Genomic DNA, 24,111 nt, shown 5'->3' with positions numbered 1-24,111 from the left:
ATAGTGCTTTTTAACATCCTCAGCGTTACACAAGTAATTGTGGCAGAATAGAAACAGTTAAGTGGAATTGCTGGGTCGAATGGTAGGTACCTTTTAAAAATAGTGATGGCTACTGGTTAATTGTACATTAAAAGGGATTTATAGGGCTGGACCAGTGGCGCAGTGGTTAAGTGTGCGCACTCCGCTTCGGTGGCCCGGGGTTCGCAGGTTCAGATCCCCGGCGCGCACCAAAGCACCGCTTGTCAAGTCATGCTGTGGCGGCATCCCATATAAAGTAGAGGAGGATGGGCATGAATGTTAGCCCAGGGCCAGTCTTCCTCAGCAAAAAAGGAGGAGGATTGTCATCAGATGTTAGCTCAGGGCCGATCTTCCTCGCCAAAAAAAAAGGGGGGGGGATTTATAGCAATAATTCACGTACATCTGTCTTTCATCATACTCTTACCTCGATTCAACGTCATCAATCTCTTACATTTTTGCCAATGGTGAAAAGTGTTTCATTTAAAAATTTGCATATCCCTCCTTACTAATGTGGTTGAGTTTCTTTTCATGTGTTTATTGAACTTTCTGTGAATTGCTTATTCATATCTTTTGCTCATATTTTTCTTGAGTTTTGATATTTTTCCTTAATGAGTTTTAGGAATGCTTTGTGTATTATTATGACTATTAATTTTTGATTTTACAACTATACTTATATAGTTATTGCTTGTTTTTTAACTCTTTCTGTTATCTTGTACAGAAATTTTTACATTTTTATCTAGTTAAATTGATCAATCTTTTTCTTTAGGGTTTCTCTGGATTTTGTGTAAGGAAGGATTTTGTGGTCTTAAGGAAGACCATCACTCTCCCAAGAATATACATATGTTTTACAGTAATTTCACATGATACTTCTATAACTTTGTTTTTAATCCTTCTGGAGTATAATTTTGTGTATGCTATGAGATGGAAATCTGTTTTAATTAGGACCTTTTCAATTGCAAGTGACCAAACCAGCTTAAACTAGCTTAAGTGAAAAGGGAATTTAATTAGCTCATGTGATTGGGAAGTCCAGGCTATCATCAGGCATAACTGGACCCCCAGGTGTCAAAACTCTGTCTTCTCTTTCTCTCTCACATTTTGGATCTGCATATGTTTGTGTGTTAACTTCATTCTCTCCTAATACAGACAGGCTTTTTCCAAGTGGCAGGGAAGATGGCATCAGCAGTTTGTATTCATATCTTTCTGAGGTCTGTGATGCAAAGGCAAGGCCCTTACTTCTGCTCCAAATCAAAAGTCCTTGAGGAAGCAATTTGAGTGGCCTGTCTTGGACAGATTGTTCCCACTCGTGTGGCCAGGGCAGGCAAGGTATTTCGATTGATGGCTCCAGCAAAAGTATATGATTGAAGTGGGGTAGGAATGGTTTTCCAGAGAAAGAGGGGTGCTGCAAAGTTAGAAAACAGTAAATATACACAATTTCACCTTTTGGTAGTTCAACACAAACGTGTGTATGCAAATGCAAAAATACTCCTGCCTCTAACATGTTGCAAAGAGCTCAGCCCAACTGAAAATTTTTTCAAAAACATCTTTCCCGAAATTACATCTGGTAATTGTAATTGTATCTAGGATTTCTGTGTGTTATGTGCTATTTTCGATAAGATCTGGATGTGGCTCATCTTCATCTCATAATCCATGTGCAAAATTATGAATTTAACTACCTGCAACATTCATTATCCTGATAGTGGAGGATGTTCTTTGATAAATCTGGCTGCCATTGGTTTTCTGGGAGGGTGGATGTGGATAAGAAGTGAGAAGTATATGGGAAGATCCCACTTCTGGAGGCCGTTCTGTTTTGGCATCCTAGTTCCTGTTAGCTGTTTCAAGGATGGGTTGCTGGGGATTGCTGTAGTGTTGAAGAATCATATGTCCTAGTTTGGCAGGTTTGGAGTTTTTTCTGGCAATAGCACCCCCTATAGATTGCCTGGGTACCCAGCTAGGACCTCATGTCCAGAAACGTGGCTCTGGGTCCCTGAAGGTAAATTCCCTTACTTTGCCCAGTCTGTCTGCTTAGCAGACCAATAGCCCTGGCCCTCAGGTGTATACAGTCTGTCTAGGCTTCTGCCTCCTGAAATCATTAAACAATGAGCTACAGAGGCTGGGGTAAAGCAGCTCTGTCCTCTGCCTCCAGGCTACGTCGCAGTGATTCACTCCCTTATAGTAGGAGGAATATGGCCTTTGGGCAGGGGTATTAGATAAGGACCTCCACTCTCAGTCTGGTTCCCTTTCTCTGCCCCTTCAAGTCTTACCCCTAGGGATGAATTTTCTGCCTCCTTTACCTTATTTGCACTAAACTCAGCAAGTGGCAAAGGATTATTAGATTGTTGGCTCTGAAATGAGGGGCTTCTTTTTAAAAGCACTGTGCCATTCCCTTTCTGCTGTTAGAAAGTCCAGCCTAGACCAAACAATGTCTAAGAAGTATTTATAGTACGACTTTATAGATGGTCCAAAGAAGTAGCCACCATAGTTCAACATCTGGGCATAAAACTCCAGCATGGGTAGGCTCATGGTCTGAGACTAAGGAGAAAATTGTTCATAGTCTGACCAAGTGCTTTGCTACCACACATTGAAGGTTACTAGCTTTCCAGCCTGGGGTGGCAAGATACCCATTACCCTACCCCATCTTGATTTAGTGCCATATTTTGGGGTTCAAATCTTAAGATACTCTACTTGATTGTTTAGAATTTAGTGGTTGTAAGTGACAGAAATCCACTAGACTTGCTTAAAACAAAAAGGAAATTTTATTGGCTCATACAATTGGCAAGTCCAGAGGTAGTGACAGCCTCAGGTGCATTAACAGACCAGGGAGGTTATCACGGGTCTTCCTCCCATATCTCCCCGCCGCCCCTGTGATGGGCTTGTCTCTTATTATTGAAAGTTTTCTCCATGTTGTGGCGTAAAAGTAGCCATCTTCTAATTTATACCCTTTCTACTCACTAATAATAAAAGCAAGACCCTTTCTCCATCTCCAGATTTTAAAAATTGGGATAGGATGCTGAATGACTTGGGCCACATAGCCAGTCCTGGGATAATCACTGCGGGCAAGATACTTGATTTGCAGCCCTGGCAGAATCGTATGATTGAAGTAGGGGGAAAGCATCTCCCCAAAGGAAAGAAGGGATGTTGAACAGATAAAATTAATGAATGTTTGATGAATTGTCATAACTTTTTATTTTTCAAAATGGATAACCAGTTTTCCCAATCCAATTTTTTTCCTCTACTTAAAATGCCATCTTTATAATATGTAATACAGTAAATTTTGTTTGTTTTTTCATTTGCCAATGCCATACTGCCCTAATTTTTAAAATCTTTATATTAAAAAAGAAAAATGAGATCTTGTTCAACTGTCTTGCTAATGGAAATTGGATAGTAATGTGATGGTTTTAGAATGTATAGAAATTTTTAGCCAAAGTGAGATTCATGGGAAAGCAGAAATTGCCCCTTGGTAGTTAAATCTGTCACTCTTTAAAATTAAGTTACTGTAAAAATGTGAGATGCCTTTATTATATTAAAAAAGAAACTAATTCAGTTGGTTTTCACATGTATAATTATCTGAATACACAGATAATTATCTAGATTTCTTAGAAAATTCACTTGGCATTTATGTTTATAAGCTTTAAACTATTAGGTATTTAAACAGAATTTCAGTGGAAATCTTTCTAAAATTAATTACATTCTTTAATTTTTGTATAGAAATCCATGTTGAATATATAAGGCAACATTTTATTAGTGTGAGTTTTGAGTTATTGTGTTTGCTACTTGTAAGTGTGTATTAACCCTTCCTGTTTTCTAATATATGAGCTTTGAAACATAACCTGGCATGTTTGAATTTTCTGTAAAATAATACATTTGCTTTGGCTATTCAAGGACTTTTTCTGTTTACTTTCTGGATCTTAGATGTGTACCAGGTATAAGTTTTTGGTAAATAAGATGTTATTATTATTTACTTACTGTTAGCAATTATTTTTGGCTTTCATTTGATGACAGGTGATTTCAAATCAGAGAAGTCTAATGGGGAAATGAGCGAGTCTCCTGGAGGTGGAAGAGGAGCGTCTGGTTCAACGCGAATTATCACCAGATTACGGAATCCAGACAGCAAGCTCAGTCAGCTGAAGAGCCAACAGGTGGCAGCCGCAGCCCATGAAGCAAATAAATTATTTAAGGAGGGCAAAGAGGTGTGTTTAAAACAAAAATCTCTGGAATGTGAAATAATTTTATTTATCAGACCTTAAAATTAGCTGTGAGAAGTTTATGGGCCTACTTTTGAATTGTGTTTTCTCCGCTTCCAAGAGCGCAGTGGGTAACAAGATTAAAAGTTAGCTTTATATTATGACAAGTATAGTAGTGTACCCAAATTTCACTCGAAGCATGGGAATGTTGTAAATGGGTGGTATACTTTCTTGCTGTATGGTTAGTTTTTTGTATATTATTCTCAAGAGCTAGAGGCTTCTTTTTCATGTCTGGTAATGAGTAGGCTGTTTGTGGGCTTTAGTGAAGAGTTGTAGATGATTTAGCTCGTTTCTAGCTATAATCATTTTAGGCGAGCCTGCAGCTAAAGGATGAGACTCACCCCTCTATAGGAGAGTATAGTGCATAGAACAGCACAGCACCCCAGCACTGATTATGAACAAAAAAATTGAAGCTAGGACTCAGTATTTCTGCCCCCCTAGCTAGCCATGGTGACAGAACAATGGCCACAACTGTGTCTCCGAGATTTGAGAATTATTTGCGGTGTAGATATGCAAGAATATACAGTGTTCTTAACATCAGGAATTGCTTTAAAGTAGTGGCTTTCAAGCTTCTTTTTCACTCTGACCCTCAGCAAGACATTTTTCATAGCAACCCAGTATACACATTGAAAAGTTTCCTGAAATAGTATTTTACCTTATTATATGGGAAGTGCTCTGGTATTTTCTCTTCTAGTTGAGTCTATTTATTATACTTCATTTTTTTAAAAGCTAAGTAAGGCCCACTATTGATTTCACAGTCCAGTAAAGGATTGGGATCAACTGTTTGAAAACACTATTTTAAAGTATCCATGGGCTCTTATCCTAAAGCGGGAATGATAAAAGGAGCAGAAGAAAAGGTATTTTTAGGAATGTATTTTTTGGGTAATAGTACATATAATGTCCTCTTTTTTCCCTAACCTGTATATTGTAGGCTTGAAATAATGATAGATGAAGGATTTACACATACAGTTTCATGTGTATATTTGAGATACATGAAAGTACTTAATGTCTCATATATAATAGGCACTTAATATAGAGGTTAGTTTTCTTTCTTTTTGCAGGCGTATCTTGGTTGTTTAATTATGAACAGTTAGCTTTAGTTTTTAACTTAGCTTTTAAACTTCAAAAGTTCAGTCTTAGATGTATCTTATTTTGAATGATAAATTACAAATTATTGAAAGACAGTTGATCAGACAGATTTACATCTTTGATATGAATAATGATATGAATAAAATAATTTTATTTTCTTGATCAGGTACTGGTAGTTAACTCTCAAGGAGAAATTTCACGGTTGAGTACCAAAAAGGAAGTGGTCATGAAAGGAAATATCAACAATTATTTTAAGTTGGGTCAAGAAGGGAAATATCGTGTCTACCACAATCAATATTCCACCAATTCATTTGCTTTGAATAAGCACCAGCACAGAGAAGATCATGATAAGAGAAGGCATCTTGCACATAAATTCTGTCTGACTCCAGCAGGAGAGTTCAAATGGAATGGTTCTGTCCATGGGTCCAAAGTTCTTACCATATCTACTCTGAGACTGACTATCACCCAACTGGAAAACAATATCCCTTCATCCTTTCTTCATCCCAATTGGGCTTCACACAGGTAAAGGAAACTAAGGTTCATTTATCACTGTGAATATACTAGATATTTACAAAATGATTATTACAAGTGTACACTTTAAGCTGTCATCATCAGTGAATTGAATGAAGTCAACTTAGCAACACACTAAGGGCATTAGGGATGTGAGTGTATTTCTAAGTTACTGAGCCAACACTAGCATTTGGAAGATTTCTGGGAAGCGGAGTCTTTATCCCTGGAATCAAATGGAGGCCAGCCAGAGTTCTAGAACTTTGTAGAAGGTATTAGGAATTGGAGGACTAATTGGGAATGACCTCTGGGATTCCTTCCAGTGTCCAAAGTCTATGATTCTGTGAGGTAGGAACTTCTAGTAGCAGTATAGTTATCCCACTTAGCCTAGAAACATATCCGTATAAGATGGAATCATCATAAATTACAACTCTTATGCTTTTAATTTAAGATCAATGAAGTGAAATAATTTTTTTTCTTCTGAAATATAGGGCAAATTGGATCAAGGCAGTTCAGATGTGTAGCAAACCTAGAGAATTTGCGTTGGCTTTGGCTATTTTGGAGTGTGCAGTTAAACCAGTTGTGATGCTACCAATATGGCGGGAATCTTTAGGACATACCAGGTAAGTGAATTCTGAGCTTTGTGAATGGTGTGTTAGACTGCCTTTTGGAATATTAGTCTATTAATAATGCAAGTTATTGTATTTAAAAGACCATATTAAATACTTAACTCTTCTTGGCCTCGTTTTCCTCCTCTGTAGGATGTAAACATGAACATTAGTTCTTATTTGTGATATAGGATTGTAATGATCAAAAGACATCAGGTATATGAAAATTAAAAATATTTTCTAAAGTAAAAAGCATTTTTATTGGGTATAAAGAACACTCATATTTTTTGAATATCTATTCTAGAATGTTCCAGATACTGTGCCAGTATCTGCTTTATTTAGAGTTGAGTGTCTGGTCAAAGATTGTGCAGCTCGTGAGTAGACCTAGCAGATGGTTAAAAAGAATAGATAAATTTTGTGACTTGAATCTACTTTTTAGCCGTATCGGATTTGTTTTTTAACTTTAGTTAGTTTTTTAAAAGTTATGCAAAACTAATATAAGCCTATGGTAAAAAATTATTGTTCATTGTGACAAGAATCATTCTACCTTCCCTGCCCCTCTACAAGGCCCACTCCAAAGATACAATGCTGTCATTTTTTTTAATATAAATATATTTTTTGTTTCTTTCCATATCTGTGTTTTATCTTATAATGAAAAGTTTTTTAAGAAAAGTAAATTTATGCCTACTAAACATTTTTCATCTGCTAAGGGTTTCTCTCAGTTTTCTTTGGTGTTTTCCCCACATAAATCTTTTGGATACTTTTTTTTCTCTTTTCTCCCTTCTGTTTTGAATGTAATTGCTGCTACCAGTAGAGGCTTCCACAAATGGAATGGGCTTAATTCTTCCTAGGATAAAAAACAGGGTTAAGTGAAGGTACTACAGATGGTGCCTCCCAGGAGAGGAGAGCTAAATGGGTGGCACGCCCTTATTCTGCTTCTTATTGCTCTCTTTTATCAGGGTAGAGCAAGGAGAGAGTCGGAGTTAATTGTGAGGCAATATTCCGTATTTCTATTTTTCCTTCTTGCGTTTACCTCCAGACTTGCTCAAAACCATTCTGTCCCAACATTCGCCTATTCAGTGATTATCCTGGAACTTAGTTGGTGGACCAAGCAGCCATGTCTCTGGTGGCAGAGATCAATACTTCAAGACCTAGAGCTAAGCTAGATGTTGCTAAATAAAACTCCAATACTCAAACGTAACTTAAAATGACTAAATCCTATCTTTTGTAAATTTGTTTCTAAATAGTAAACATTCTAATGGAATTCAATTTTTAAAAAAAAATCAAGGTTTTTTTTTTTTTTTTCATCCTGGTTCATCATTATGACTAGTCTTCTAAACATGTTACTTAGAGTTATAAAATTATATCATGAATTGTATTAGTATGATACTTCTGGTAATATATACAAAAGAACTCTTTTTTAATATGATGAGGTAAGATAAAATAGAACACATTGAATTTTTAAAAAATTAGAGACCATGATTCAGGAAATTAGAAATTAATAATAAGACTTCACTTCTGGCAGTACTGTAGTCACAGACTTCTAGGTCACAAACTTCTAAGACTCAGTCCTAGGGAAATATCTAAAAATGCAACCAAATATTTTATTCATAAAATGTTTATTGTGATATTCAATAGTAAAGCTTTGAGAGTAGAATCTTTTTTTGAGAAAATTATAAAGTCTTTCTTGAAAAACATTAAAGAATACCTAAATAGAAATATATCTCATGTTTGTGTATAGGAAGACTCAGTGTCTTGTCAATGTCAATTTTCCTCCTGTTAATATATAAATTAATTTTAATAACAATAATTATAGTTGAGCTTTCTGTAGAATTTGACAAGATGATTAAAAAATTTATATAGAAAGAGGCAGTAAAGGTAAATTTGAAGGACAAGGTGGAATGACTTGCCCTACCAGGTAACAAAACTTAAGTTGGTAACTAGAATAATACTGTGGTATAGATGCAAAGATAGACAAATAGACCAGTGGTACAGAACAAACAGTCCAGAAAGAAACCAACCCATATATGGAAATATAATATATGATAGAGGTGGCATTAGAAAGGATGAACGATTCACCAAAAGGTGATGAGGCAATTAGTTATCCATACGGTGGAAAATTGAATTCTGTTCTACATATCATACACAATAGTCAATTCCAGGTAGAGTAAATCCTAAATGTGAAAAGCAAAGCTTTACAACTCCAAGAAAAAATAGAGAGATTATCTTTATGGCCCTGGAGTAAAGGAAGTTCTCTCCCTCTCTCCTCCACTTTCTTCTCTTTTCCCTTTCATCTCTTTTTCCTTTCTTCCGGTCTCTCTTTCCTTATACTCTTTCCTTCTTTCTCCTTCCCTTTCATACTTTCTTCCTTTTCTCTTTCTCTTGATTGTTTTCTTTCCTTCCTGATTCATTCAGTATCTCCCAAAACATACCTAAGGCGGGCATTATGTCTTCCATTTATAAGCATGTCATTTATTAGATGAGAATGAATGTGCGTGCATATGTGTGTCTGCACATACTACAAGTGACTTTCCTATTTTATGTTTAATAAGTGGTATATACATAAGATTGTATGTAATATATAAGCTGTAAGGGGTAATAATAAAATGAACACCTGTGAATTCACCACCCAATTTAAAAATAAGGATATTATCATTATTGCATCTACTTTCCATTCACATTACCTTGCCTCTCCTGAGAGATAACCATAATGTTTAAGTTTGTGTTTTGTTATACTCTTATTTTTACAATGTAGTTTTATCACATACATATATATCAGTAAACAGTGGATCGTTTTCTGTTGTTTGAGTTTTGTAATAATGTATCGTCCTGATAGACTGAATCACAGACTGGTTAAAGGTATTTTTATTGTTTTGTTATACTGTAATCAAAAAAGAGTTAGTATACACAATATATTCAAGAACTTATACAATTCAATAAGAAAAAAATCAAACCATTTAGAAAAAAAGGCCAAAGATACAAAGATAATTCACAGAAGAGGAAACACGAATAGCCAAGAGACATGAACAGATACTTAACCTCCCTGGTAAGGTAGGAAAATGCACATTAAAACTAGGGGCTATTATTTCACATACATCAGATTGTCAAAAATTTAAAGAGTATTAGTAAATATGTGACATAATAGGAAGCGAATTCTGAAACATTGCTGATAAAAGAGCAACTAGTATAATGCTTGCTGCACCCATTTTAGAGAACAATTTGGTAAAACAAAGTTGAAAATGCAATTCTACTCCTAATTAAATACCTTAGCAGAATCTTACATCTGTACGTGAGGAGATGCATAGAAAGATGTTCTTTATAATATTTTGTAATGGTGAAATTTGGTAACAATCCCTAAATGCCCATAATCAGGCATGTTTAAATTGTGGTGTGGTTCTTTAATGGACTACTATACAGCAGTGAAAAAAAGTAGAGCAACAAGTGTCAATAAGATTGAGTCTCATAAATGTACAACAGAATGGAAATAATTGTTTTTCTAAAAAATACATATAATATGATTCCATTTATGTAAAATTTAAAAGCATGTATGCTAATATAATATTACAATATTGTTGAGAGATATAGACATTTGTGGTAAAAGTTTAAAGATATACAAGGGCTATATGCTTGAAACTTAAGAAATATACTTCTAAATAAATAAAAAATGGACAAAGAAAAATCATAATGGAAACTAGAAAACATTTTGAATTGAATGTTCATGAGATTACTACATATGTTGAAATTGTGAGATGCAACTAAACAGTACCCAGGGGAAATTGGTAGCTTTCAATGGTTACATTAGAAAAGAAAAACTGCAAGTTAATTAGCTAGGCATACATCTCAAGGACTCAACCCAAAGAAAGGAAATATTGAGAAATATCAAATATTAAATATTTTCTGAAATAGAAAACAAACATACCTTAGATACTATTATAACTTATAAACCTCTGATGAGGTTATAAAAGGAGAAAGCACAAATAACCATGATCAAGAGTAAAAAAGGGGTCATACCAAGTAATATTTCTGATTCTCTCTCACTGGTACTGGGGATTTTAAACCTTCACAGAATCCGCTAACATAGTATTCAGACTTCCTCCATCCACAGAGAAAGGGTCCCATTGGGTTCCTCATTTTGGGTGGGAGAAGGGTTGCGGGGGAGGAGCCCCACTGATCTCAGTCATTGGACGGTAGGGCATAGGCTATGCTTTTTCCTCAGGCAGGAAAAGGATTTCTGTTCAGTTTAAATGATATCACTGGGGATGGCCTGGTGGTGCAAGCAGTTAAGTGCGCACGCTCCACTGTCGTGGCCTGGGGTTTGCCAGTTTGGATCCCGGGCGCAAACTGACGCACTGCTTGTCAAGCCGTGGTGTGGCTGTGTCCCATATAAAGTAGAGGAAGATGGGCATGGATGTTAGCCCAGGGCGTCTTCCTCAGCAAAAAAAGAGGAGGATTGGCAGATGTTAGCTCAGGGCTGATCTTCCTCACAATAAATAAATAAATAAATAAAGGATATCACTGCACCTATCAGCAAGGAGATGGGTAGGACCAGATGATTTCATAAGGAAATTCTTCAAATTTCAGGAAACATCATTCTATTTGAAGTTTTCCATAAAATAGAAAAAGAAAGAAATCTTGCAGACTATTATTTCTGTCAGTATAAAACTGTTATAAAATTAGATAAATAGAAATAAATAGACAAGTAGAAAATTATAGCCCTGTCTCCTCTATTAGTATTTACCATTGATTAATAATCAATAGCAAATAGATGTGTATTCAAGAAATCTTAAACTATTAGCCAGTATATTCAAGAGTAAATTAAAAGAGCAATAAACCAAGGCTAAATTGACTTCCTGTAGGCATGGAAGATTTGTCCTTTCTTAGGACATTATTAATACCATGCTATTTTAAGAAGTCAAAGAAAGAAAACTTTGATCATCTCATTAGATGCCAAGAAAGTATTTGTTTATTAAGAAGGTATAAGTTCATTATTAATTCTTGGTTAAAAAAAAAACTTAAGTAGGAATAGATGAATAGTCTTTTATTTATATTTTTTGTAAAGATGTATTTCAAACCAAACCATCATGCTTTACTTTTTAGTGAAACTCGTGAAGCATTCCCATTAACGTTCAGGTGGAACAGAACAAAGATGCCTGCTATCACTGCTGTCTTTTAACTTTTCTTAAAAGTATTAGCCAATGCAGTTTGCCAAGAGAAATAAAACGTACATATATTGGCAGATATAGGAACAATTATTTGATCTAATTATATACTTAAAAAACTCAAGAAAATTGACTGAAAAACTATCAGAAACAATATGAAAATTAGATAAGGTGGCTGCCATACTGAACAATAGGTTTTATGTATATGAATAGTAACCATCTAGAAAATACAATGGGAATTCTGAATTAAAATAACAGGTTGAATAAACGTATATAATTTTGCTCCCTGCTGAACTCCACTAAACCTATGGCAAAGGAATATATATATTTTTTTTGTGTGAGGAAGATCAGCCTTGAGCTAACATCCATGCCAATCCTCCTCTTTTTGCTGAGGAAGACCGGCTCTGAGCTAACATCTATTGCCAATCCTCTTCCTTTTTTGTCCCCGAAGCCCCAGTAGATAGTTGTATGTCATAGTTGCACATCCTTCTAGCTGCTGTATGTGGGACGCGGCCTCAGCATGGCCGGAGAAGCGGTGCATCGGTGCACACCCGGGATCCAAACCTGGGCCACCAGTAGCAGAACGCAAGCACCAAACCGCTAAGCCATGGGCTGGCCCAAAGGGATATTTTTTAAAAGCATAAACCCACAGGGACATGAGGAGCAGCGGAGAATACAGCACCAGTAAAACTGTGGAAGCAATAATGCAGATGAACAAATGATAACCTACCCACGTCATTGGGGAGAACTGAGCATTTTCACCACTTACACCATAGAATCCTCAAAAGGCACGAAAGCGGGAAGTACAGAGCAGTCCACTTCGGATCCTATCTCTGCACCGTACCTGTTTACACGCAGTCCTGCCAGATACCCTGAGTGTGGTGAGCCCACTGTCTTCTAAGCCTTGCTCATGACCTTGCCCTCTGTGACCCAGAGAGAGACAAGTTTATTTTTTCTTGGGAACCTTCCTTTAATAGTGACAATATTGCTCTTTTGCTCATGCAGCGACAGTCATCTGCTGTATAGTGACGTTTCAGTCAATGACGGACGGCATATATGACAGTGATCCTGTAAGATTAGTACCAGACAGCCTAGGTGTGTAGTAAGCTATACCATCTAGGTTTGTGTAAGTACACTCCATGATATTTGCACAACAATGAAATCACCTAACAATGCGTTTCTCAGAACGTTATCCCCATCATTAAGTGACTCATGACTGTAGTGTTATTCTTGCTACTGAGTTTTAAAAAGCCAAACTTTATACTGTTAAAGATACACACATAGCTGGTAAAACTATAAAGAAAAACAAGGGAATGATAACACAAAAGTCGGGAAAACAACTGCCTGGGAGTGGGACACACTGGCTTCAGGTGTGTTATTGATAAAGTTCTATTTCTTAACTTGGTTACATTTTATATATTTTTAAAAATTATAGTGAAAGAAAAGATCCCAGCAACAACTAAAAAAACCTCAAGGGCCAGCCCTTGAGTGGCCTAGTGGTTAAGTTCGGCATTCTCTGCTTCAGCTGCCGAGGCTCAGTTCCCGGGCACAGACCTACACCACTTGTCTGTCAGTGGCCATGCTGTGGCAATGGCTCACATCCAAAAAGAGGAAGATTGGCAGCGGATGTTAGCTCAGGGCGAATCCTCGGCAAAAAAAAATACTTCAAACAACTAGGAATAAATTTAACAGGAAATATTCAGGATCATGTAAAGAAATCATTAAAACTTTACTAAAGATATAAGTGATACTTTGAGTAAATGAAAAGGTATATCATATGCATAGATAATGTATATTACATTTTCTAAAGATGCCATGCGTTATATTAATTAATTATATTTAATCTATCAAAATTAACATTCATTTGCATTGTGAGTGGGATTTTCCTCCTTGGGGGGCAGGGAGGCTTTGCCAAAATGGTAATAATATTTCATCTAGAAAAATTAATGTGCAAGAAAAGGGAAGTAGGTATTAGAAAAAAAGGAAGTAGGTATTAGAACATCTTTTGAAGCTACAATAATCGAAATAATTTGTACTGCAGAAGTAGAGCAGTGGAATATAACTGATAATCCAGAATAGGCCTAAACACATGTGGGAATCTAGCTATGATAGCATTGCATGTCAGAGAAGGAAAGAAGGCATGTTTGGGGAAAATATCACCTAGATCCCTGCTTCAGCAAAAACTTTCAGATAAATGAAGATTTTTTTTAAAAAACCATACTCTTAAAGTAACAAAAAAACTTAAGAAAGCATGGATTAATTTGTTTTTGTTGTGATACTTTCTTTTTAAACAGATATAAAACCCAGATGCCATAGAGGAAAAAAGTGGATGTATGTATTTAAAATTCTGAGTGGAAAAATAATATTATAATCAAAATCAAAAGACAGATGACAAACTGAGGAAAAATATTTACACCACAAATGGAAAATTTCCGTAATTGACAAAGACCTTTTATAAATGAAAAGGACTAATAGTCCAGTACAGACAAGACAAAGGATTTGAACAGGCATTTTGCAGAAAAATAAATATGAAAGGCCAGGTAGACAATTAAAAAAATGGTTACTTCTCTCATAATTAAGGCAATGTAAATCAAAACTATGGGGTAGTATTTTTTATCTCTCAATTGGGCTAATGATTTAGAAATTTGGTACTAACTTGAGTGAAGGTGTTGGAAAGCAGGGTGGCTTTGTAATTGATGGATTTATAATTGGTAGTGTGAAGTGTACAATTCTGAAGAGCAATTTGGCACTGTCAGCATTTTAAATGCAAAAACCTTTGGACTCAGCCATTGTTCCGCTGGGGAACATAGGAATATACTCCCCAAGTTTACCAAGAAAGACGTAAAACATTGTTTATCACAGCTTTGTTTGTAATAGTAAAACAAACACATCAAAACCCTGGGCACCATGTGGACATCGGGAGTGGAGCTAAAGCTTAGTCCATACTCCTGGTCCAGCTCTCAGTTGAACTGTGGAGATGTGGAAGGAACAGCTGCCACCCAGTGCGCCCACCAGTATGGAGTGGCTGCTGGAGGCTGCGCAATACCAGCCTGGTGGAGCTTCCTTCCTGGGGCCTCTAGGCTGCCAGGAGTAGCCAAGATTTCTGCCCAACTAAATGGAATTGAACTCCTTTGGAGCTCACTCTTGTTGTTGTCTTTTCCCATAAGGATTGTCATGGTGGCAGTGAGAACAGTAGAATTGACTCTGAGATAGCTAACATCACAGATTAGCTACAATACACCCTCACTGGCCTGGCATCCTCAGCAAAGTGAAGCCTTTGTATTTGGTGATGAAAACGGACCTGTTCGCATGTGAACACCAAGAGCACAAGCTGAGTGCCCAGCTGTGAGCTCCCAGGGTGTCGCTGCACTGGTGTTCTCCACACACGGTGCTTTGTCCCTGGCCACGGTCAGAGAAGATAGCTGCTGTGCTGGTCCTGGTCTTTTAGAGACGTTTAAAGCTGAGCCCACAAAATCTCTGTTGAGAAATACTACTTGGTCCTGGCTCAGTCACTCCCTCCTTAACTCTGGTGGGCTGAGGTTGTCAGGTTACCCACCATGCTGTGCCTACAGAGCTTGCCCCACTCCCTGGTTCCAAGAAGAATGGCAAATGGATGGTATTTGAGTCAGTAAGTTAGTCCCCAGTGAGGATCCACTCCCTTTGCTCTCCTCCCATCAGGTTGTGAGAGAATGAAAAATGTTTGCTATACTGGTTGCGTGCAGTTAATAAGCATGAACTCTTGGCCTGGGGAAGGCTAGATTCTAGGGTCCTATAGTGAAAGGGACACAAAGCTTTCTTGAAAGTGGAGATAGGTAGATAGGTAAGGGAGTTTTTGGTAGAGGGATGGAGATAAAAAGAATTAAATCCCCTCTCACATCTTTCTAGCACTTCCTCCTACTCCAAGTTGACAAAAGATCTCTTTATTCTTTCCACATAGCCATGCTTGCGAAATTGGCTACATCTGGGGAAGATGTGATAAAAAGCAATTCTTCTACTGCTAGAACTCTTAGAGACAGGAGCTTCTCTCTTCGTAGGTTTTCGTTAATTTCCCTGTTTATGGGAAATATTCCCATCACGAAAATCTAGTCTAATCACCTTAACATAGAGCCTCACCACAGGCCTGCCCATCTCCTTACTGCTGAGTGCAGTCATAACTGTTCTCCTGCCTGGAAAAAGAGTGTGGCCTGTACCTTATGCCTGATGATTGATGCCTAACCACTGTGGTCCTTCCTTCCCAGCCTTTCCCCTCACCCAAAAGCAGGAAACATGTGGTCCCCTTTGTCTGTGGGTGTAGGAAGTCTGAATTCTATGTTAGTGGACCCTGTGAAGACTTTAAAATCCCCAGTGCTAGATAGAAAGAATCAGAAATGTTTATTGATAAAAGTTTTTGGATTTTTTGGCCTTTTTTGGGGAAGGAAATATTCCATTTAATAGGGAACTGGTTCAAATACTTGTAGTCATGTTCATGCAGTGGTATATTATTTAATTCTTTAAAAAGATCTGTATCTTCTGGTATGGAGAGATCTCCTAGTGCAATTATTCATTGATTAAAAACTGTCGTTGTGTTTGCAATATAATATCCCTTTTGTATAAATATAATGTTGGTGTATGCATGAAATGTTTCAGGAATAAGTCGTGAGTATATTTCTTATGGAGAGGCATATGGAAAGGATAGCATGTTTTGGTTTTTATCTTTTTGTACTATTTGATTTTTCCTATTATAGAATTGTACATGTACTTATTTTTATGAGTTGGGGTTGTTTGGGTTGTGGGATTATAAATGCTAACCATTCTTTGTTTTTGTCTTCCTAATTTTCAGTGCTGTACTTTTATCTTTTTTACTTTTCAAAGTTAAATGGAATTCCATCTTTCTATTCATATATTCTTAGGTTACACAGGATGACATCAATTGAAAGAGAAGAAAAAGAGAAAGTCAAAAAAAAAGAGAAAAAACAGGAAGAGGAAGAAACGATGCAACAAGCTACATGGGTAAAATATACATTTCCAGTTAAACATCAGGTAATTTTTATTATAATCATTTAAAATAGTGTTAGCCATTTCTGAGACTTCTATTCTGCAACTTTGAATACTTAATCATTTTCTTTTACTTTTGACTTTTGACACAATCTTTTTTTTTTTTTTTTTTTTGGTGAGGAAGATCAGCCCTGAGCTAACATCTGCCAATCCTCCTCTTTTTGCTGAGGAAGACTGGCCCTGGGCTAACATCTGTGCCCATCTTCCTCTACTTTATACGGGACGCCGCCACAGCATGACTTCACAAACAGCGCGTCGGTGCGCGCCCAGGATCTGAACCAGCAAACCCCAGGCCGCCACAGCGGAGCACATGCACTTAATCGCTTGTGCCACCGGGCTGGCCCCTTGACACAATCTTTTAATAAGTATAGTGGGACTGAAGTAAATCTTTATGGCAATTTTATAAGCATAGGTTTATCTTAGTAGAATATAAGTGGGTTATTTGACCAGTTTGTTGAAATTGTTGTAAAACTGTATTACTTTTTTCATACATCAAGTTTTTTCATAAATCTTTGATTCCCATTGAAAGTAAAATTGATTGATAAATTTAATTAATTTGCCTGACTGTTGATCTTTTTTGGTAAAAATGTCTAAAACCACATGTGCTTTATAAGCATTCTCATTCTTATTTAATCAGAATGTTTTCATTTATACCAGGTTTGGAAACAAAAAGGAGAGGAATACAGAGTAACAGGATATGGTGGTTGGAGCTGGATTAGTAAAACTCATGTTTATAGGTTTGTTCCTAAATTGCCAGGCAATACCAATGTGAATTACAGAAAGTCATTAGAAGGAAGTAAGTAATTGAAGTTATTTTTCCTGCATAATTGTTTCTGATTTGTATTATTTCTTATAAATTTGTAGTATATTGACCATATTTCGCATAAAAGTGTTTTTCTGAAATTTGTAATAGAATGTGCAAAATTACTAATGTAGTTTATTAGTTATATAAACTCTAAAAAATTTTAAATTACCTTTATTCAAAGGATTTTGATATCCAGGATTTCAATTAAAGAAAGATGATAGAATAGAATTTGTTTAAAAAAAAAAAGCCCTCAGCCACCTAATTATTTTTCTATAATCTTAAATTCAGTACTGCTTGGCTTCTTGAGGACTCACATATCTGGTAACCCAGCATTGTAGCACATACCAAAAACCAGAAAGGAAGTGATAGAGGCTTCCGTAACACTATCACATAAATGAGGTATTAACCCAATTTATGCTACTGGCTAATAGTTTTGGTATTTAGAATCACAGAACTCTAGCGGTGAACTGCCTTTTTAAGAGACCATGTATTTTGAAACTAATGTTACGTGAGCAAATTATTTCAAGAAGATATTAAGCACATACTGAAGTTCACACAGATGGAGTGATAGAATCCTGGCTGGAACCATGTCTCCTGGCTTCGATTGCCCTTTTGCACTCTACTGTGCGGTCCCTCCTTTGTTATCTAAGCGATTTTCAAAAGCAGTTTTGTGCACTATGCAATATAGTTTGCTAATTTATATTGTGCTGTGTCCTTTCCCAAGAAGCGTATGCTATAGTGCCAAATAAGTATTATTTACATACCTAGCTAACAGATTTGGCTTCCTTGTGAATGGTTCTGGTGAAACCCGGACTGGTAGATTTTTGAAACTCTTAATTTGGGAAAGTTATCATTGGATTACGTTTTAACAGAAAAAATATGTATTTTATAAGGCTCACTGGAATTTATTTATAGGAACCAGGAGTGTCTAGCACATAGTAGATGCTCAATAAATGTTTCTCTTTGCTAAATAGAAATATTCAATTCTCTTATTATCTGATTATATTCAAGCTAAATGTCCATTATAATAAATTCCAAAAGATTGTTACAATTTTTTATTACCATTTTATTGCTCCAGTTGCCCATGTAGCACTTAGAATTATAGAGCGCTTTTGTTTAATTGTGTCTGACCTGGTTTCACCTGTGTAATAAAATCCACATTATCAATATGCAAAATATTTAGGCTTTTGCAAATTTATTTTGTATCTACTTTCCTTAGCATAGTGTTTCCCACTGTCCAAATCTGGACCTTTATCCAGTCAGGTACTGAGTTGATCTTCTAGCATCTTTTGAACCTTTCCTCCCCGGTGGTAGCAGGGAAGAAAGCAGCAGTGTACATTGCTAGCTTAGCTTATCTCCAGAGTGGGGATTACAGTGAAGGCAACAGTGTATTTATATACTGTTGGTGTGTATCAATGTAAATTATGCTGTTTAAAATCTCAGAACTATTGGTCCCTATAATCACGGCTAATCTAATCTGATCATATGATAGAGGCACAGATGTGTTGAAAAACAGAGAGAAATGCAGTTAGGGAACACTTGACATAGCCTCAGAAGACCAGAGTGTTCAGCTTGTTTGGCTGCTGACTGTGTCCCTTATCTCTAACCTCTTCTAACTCAGACATATGCATTTGTTTTGCACATTAATTAATAAGCTTTAATAAAGGATATATATTAATATTCTTTATGTCAAGAAGACTTTTAATAGGACAAAAAAAACCCAAACATTTTTTAGTTGTCGAATTTAAATATCAAGCTTCTTATAGCTTGTAAATGGGGCTACCACTGTCATATAAAGCTCTTTTTTAGCAACTTGAAACCATTGAAAAAATATTGCCTCGTTGTTCTGAAATAACTAAAGAAGCATTGAATAAGGAGAGTATCAGTTTAGTTTTTTGTCCTTTTGTTACCTGTGAGATCCAGACATATCCCATCACCCTTTTTTATGATTCTTCTCTTCCCTCACCAGTATCCTATTGTCTTGACAGGTACTGAGTGTATTTTTTGCACACTTTTCCCTTCCCTCAGCCAAACTTTTCTGGAAGGAGTCATTTAAGTAAAAAATAGGTACGCCTTGCTAAGTCCTTGGGATATTTGGGTTCAAGTGAAGAAGAAAAAGGTAGAAAATCCCTCTAAGGCCCAAGAATGTTTATCTAGGCAATAGTTCTGTTTTGTGGGTTTGATTTTTTTTTTTTTGTTATGGAAAATTTGAAACTACACAAAAATGGAAGAGAATAATGAACTCCCAGGTAACCATCATTCATCTTCAACAGTTATCAAATTCTATCACTCTTCTTTTAATTCACTGCCCACTTTTTTTCCTGGAATTTTTTCCTTGTATTTAAAGCAAATCCCAGAAATCATGTTATTTATCAAAAGTAGTTCAGTATATATCTCTAACTGAACTGGACTTTTTTTTCCATAACCATCATGCCATTATCACATTCAACAAATTAATAATATTTAACATATTAATCCTCTGATTCTCAGCTCATATTCTGATTGCCCCAGTTATCTCAGAGATGCTGTTTTACTGTTGGCAGTAAATCAGGTCCAAACAAAGCAACACACTGCATTTAGTTATTTCTCTTAAGTCTTTTTCATTCTATGATACAGACTTAAGTATTCTTCACCTGGAGTCCATGGATGAACTTCAAGGTTGTCCAAGAATCCATTGAAATTGATTATAAAAATTTGTGTATGTACCTTTTCTCTTGGTAGGGGATCATAGCATTTATCCAGTTCTAATATGGTTCTTGAACACAAGGTATGTTAGAAGCCACCGATACAGACTTTCTGAAGTCATTGAACGGGTTGAAATAGTCTCATGTGAAGGCTTCTGAAGCACATCTAAAATGCAGTCCTTCTTTTTATGCTTTAGGTCAGCTGAGCATATAAGAAAGTATGTAGTATCTTCAACTTTTTAAATAAGAAATAATGGAGTATAAATTGCTGGAAAATACTTGATAATTTCCACTAAACTAGATATATTAAAGTAAGTTGCTAATATTTGAAATACCTGTAGTTACTGTATACTCGGTTCTTTTCAGCCAAAAATAATATGGATGAAAATATGGATGAATCAGATAGAAGAAAAAGTCCACAAAGTCCAAAAAAAATAAAAACAGAACCTGATTCTGAAAAAGACGAGGTAAAAGATTCAGATGCTGCAAAAGGAGCAGACCAAAGTGAAATGGACATTTCAAAGATTACTGAGAAGAACGACCAAGGTAAGGAGAGTCAAGTGTGGAGGGCAGCCTGGGGGTGATGAGAATGCACAGGATCTAGTTCACACAGCAGGAAAGGTACTGCATTATCTTTTTCTGGTAACAGCTTTATTGAAACATAATTCACATGCCATATGATTCACCTATTTAAAGTATACAATTCAGTGGTTTTTAGTATTTCACAGAGTTGTTTAACCATCACCACAATCAATTTTAGAACATTTTCATCACCCCAAAAAGAAACCTCATACCCATTAGCAGTCAGTTCCCAGTCCTCCCTAAATCCCCCCAGCCCACCAAGACTATGGCTTTGCCTATTTTGGACATTCTATATAAGTGGAATCATGTAACATGTGATCCTTTGTGACTGGCTTCTTTCACTTAGCGTACTGTTTTCAAAGTTCATCCATATTGTAGCATATATTGGTATTCCTTCATCCTTTTTTATTTTCGGATAATATTCCATTGTATGGATGTGCCACATTTTGTTTATCCGTTCATCAGTTGGCGGACATTTGGGTTGTTTCTACTTTTTTGGCTATTACAAATAATGCTGATAAAAACATTCGTGTACAAGTTCTTATGTGGATGTATGTTTTCATTTCTCTTGAGTAAATACCTGGGAGTGGAGTTATTGGGTTGTGAGATAACTGTTCATTCAACCTTTTGAGGAACTTACATTGTCTTTTATGAAAAGTCGATTTTTAAAAACTAGATAAGCTAGATAATTCATGAGCCATAAGATATTTTATAACTATAAAATACTTATACAAAATCTTACATGAAGATACTCTACTGGTGTATGCAATAGCTGTAACTAAATTATTTTTTATTATGGCATTCCATTTTTAGATACTAAGAATCAGAATATTTAAATATTTGGCATATATGTATTTTTTAATCTTTTATAAAGTTTAACCCTGTCCATTGACCTATTTTAATCATATCAGAAACTTTGAAATATATAGATATTTATATCTAAGCTCTTGAGTGAAAATAAGAAAAATTGGTAGTTTTTAAAAATATTATCATGAATTCCACATTTAAGACTAAAAATTACACTTATGTAAATGTCTTTGTTTCACAGATGTAAAAGAAGTTTTAGATTCTGAAAATAATAAATCCTTTAAGGAAGAACCAATGGAAGTAGACGATGATGAGAAAACAGAGTCACATATAAATTGTCAGGAAAGTCCTCAAGTAGATGTGGTGAATGTCAGTGAGGGTTTTCATCTAAGGACTAGTTATAAAAAGAAAAGTAAATCATCCAAACTAGATGGACTTCTTGAAAGGAGAATTAAACAGTTTACACTGGAAGAAAAACAGCGCCTCGAAAAAATGAAGTTGGAAGGTGGAATTAAGGGTATAGGAAAGACCTCTACAAGTTCGTTGAAAAGTCTGTCTGAGTCATCAATAATAACAAAAGCAAAAGCAGGGTGTCAAAGTGACTTGCTTAGACAAGAACAAAGCCTTAATGCAAGTAACTATACATCTGAAGACTTGATTCGGGGATGTTCACCAAGTGATTCCTCAATTCTTGGAATCAGTGATCCTGATCATACAGCAAACAAACTTTATCCAAAAGATCAAGTGTTAGATGACATCTCCGTTCAGAGCCCAGAGACAAACTGTCAGAAACAAAATTCCATTGGAAATGACATAGATGAGAGTCTCTCTGAACCTGCCAGTAAAGGCCAGGAACCCAGTAAGATTAAAACAAAAGGAAGTGATTTTCTCCTTGATGACTCTAAACTAGCCAGTGCAGATGAAATTGGTACTTTGGTCTATAAGAACAAAAAACCACTTATACAGGAGGATAATGACACCATTGTTTCTCCTTCCCAGAGCCCTTTACTTCCATCAGTACCGAAAAGTAGCAGTGATAGAGATATCCCATCTCTGTCAAAAGCAGTGGACTTTGAAGGAAAACTGGGATGTGATTCTGAATATAATAGCACTTTGGAAAATAGTTCTGATACTATGTCTATTCAAGACAGCAGTGAAGAAGATATGATTGTTCAGAATAGCAATGAAAGTATTTCTGAACAGTTCATAACTCAAGAACAAAGTGTTGAAGACATGGAACCATTGAAACATGAGTTTGTTTCAGAGAAGTCCACTGGAAACTGTGATGACAGGCTGCAGGGTAAGGTAACTGAAGCAAATGGTAAAAAACTAAGTCAAGAACAGAAATTAGAGGAGAGACTGGTTAATAAATGTGTTGCTCAAATAAATCTAAAAAATATCACTGACAAAAAGAATAATGAAAATCGAGAGTCTGAAAAGAAAGGACAGAAAGCAAGTGCCTTTCAAATAAATGGAAAAGATAGTAAGCCTAAAGTATATTTGAAAGGTGAATGCTTGAAAGAAATCTCTGAGAGTAAAGTAGTAAGTGGTGACATTGAACCAAAGGTTAATAATATAAATAAAATAATTCCTGAAAATGATATTAAGTCTTTGACTGTTAAAGAATCTGCTATAAAGCCATTCATGAATGGTGATGTCATCATGGAAGATTTTAATGAAAAAAACGACTTGGAAACAAAATCATCTTTACTGAGATCTTCAGATGCTGAAGGTGACTACCAAGATGGCCTAGAGACCCTGCTAGCGACCGAAGAGTCTGAGAGTGCACAAGCTACCACATCTCCACCACCTCGTCCAGAAAGCAGTTCAACAAATCAGGTAGAAGATATGGAAATTGAAACCTCAGAAGTTAAGAAAGTTACTCCATCACCTATTACTTCTGGAGAGGAATCTAACCTTAGTAATGATTTCATTGATGAAAATGGTCTGCCCACCAACAAAGATGAAAATGTCAGTGGAGAATCTAAAAGAAAAACAGTCATCACAGAAGTCACCACCATGACATCCACAGTGGCCACAGAATCAAAAACCGTAATCAAGGTAGCAAAAGGTGATAAGCAAACTGTGGTCTCTGCTACAGAAAATTGTGCCAAATCCACTGTCACAACCACCACAACAACAGTAACGAAACTTTCCACGCCCTCCACAGGGAGCAGTGTGGACATCATCTCTGTGAAGGAACAGAGCAAAACCGTGGTCACCACAACCGTGACAGACTCACTGACTACCGCAGGAGGCACTCTGGTAACATCTATGACTGTGAGCAAAGAATATTCCACAAGGGACAAAGTGAAACTCATGAAATTTTCAAGACCCAAAAAGACTCGCTCAGGTACAGCTCTGCCATCCTATAGAAAGTTTATCACCAAGAGCAGCAAGAAGAGCATATTTGTTTTGCCTAATGATGACTTAAAAAAGTTGGCCAGAAAAGGAGGAATCCGAGAAGTCCCCTATTTTAATTACAATGCAAAACCTGCCTTGGATATATGGCCATATCCATCTCCCAGACCAACCTTTGGTATCACATGGAGGTATGTACTTTAAAATGTATTTGGG

General features: G+C 36.2%; 1 protein-coding gene across 1 annotated transcript in view; it reads left to right on the top strand.

The window, feature by feature from the left end:
• Positions 1 to 24,111, top strand: part of BPTF (bromodomain PHD finger transcription factor) — a 141,360-nt gene that overhangs the window by 69,322 nt on the left and 47,927 nt on the right. The window contains 7 exon segments of the mRNA XM_058561375.1: positions 4,018 to 4,205; positions 5,515 to 5,870; positions 6,347 to 6,478; positions 16,512 to 16,641; positions 17,314 to 17,452; positions 20,512 to 20,691; positions 21,776 to 24,086. Of these exon segments, the coding sequence (XP_058417358.1) occupies positions 4,018 to 4,205; positions 5,515 to 5,870; positions 6,347 to 6,478; positions 16,512 to 16,641; positions 17,314 to 17,452; positions 20,512 to 20,691; positions 21,776 to 24,086 (3,436 nt within the window).

This window comes from Diceros bicornis, chromosome 18 (assembly GCF_020826845.1).
Source record: "Diceros bicornis minor isolate mBicDic1 chromosome 18, mDicBic1.mat.cur, whole genome shotgun sequence".
Classification (NCBI taxonomy): domain Eukaryota; kingdom Metazoa; phylum Chordata; class Mammalia; order Perissodactyla; family Rhinocerotidae; genus Diceros; species Diceros bicornis.
This window is presented reverse-complemented; position numbering and strand designations above follow the sequence as displayed.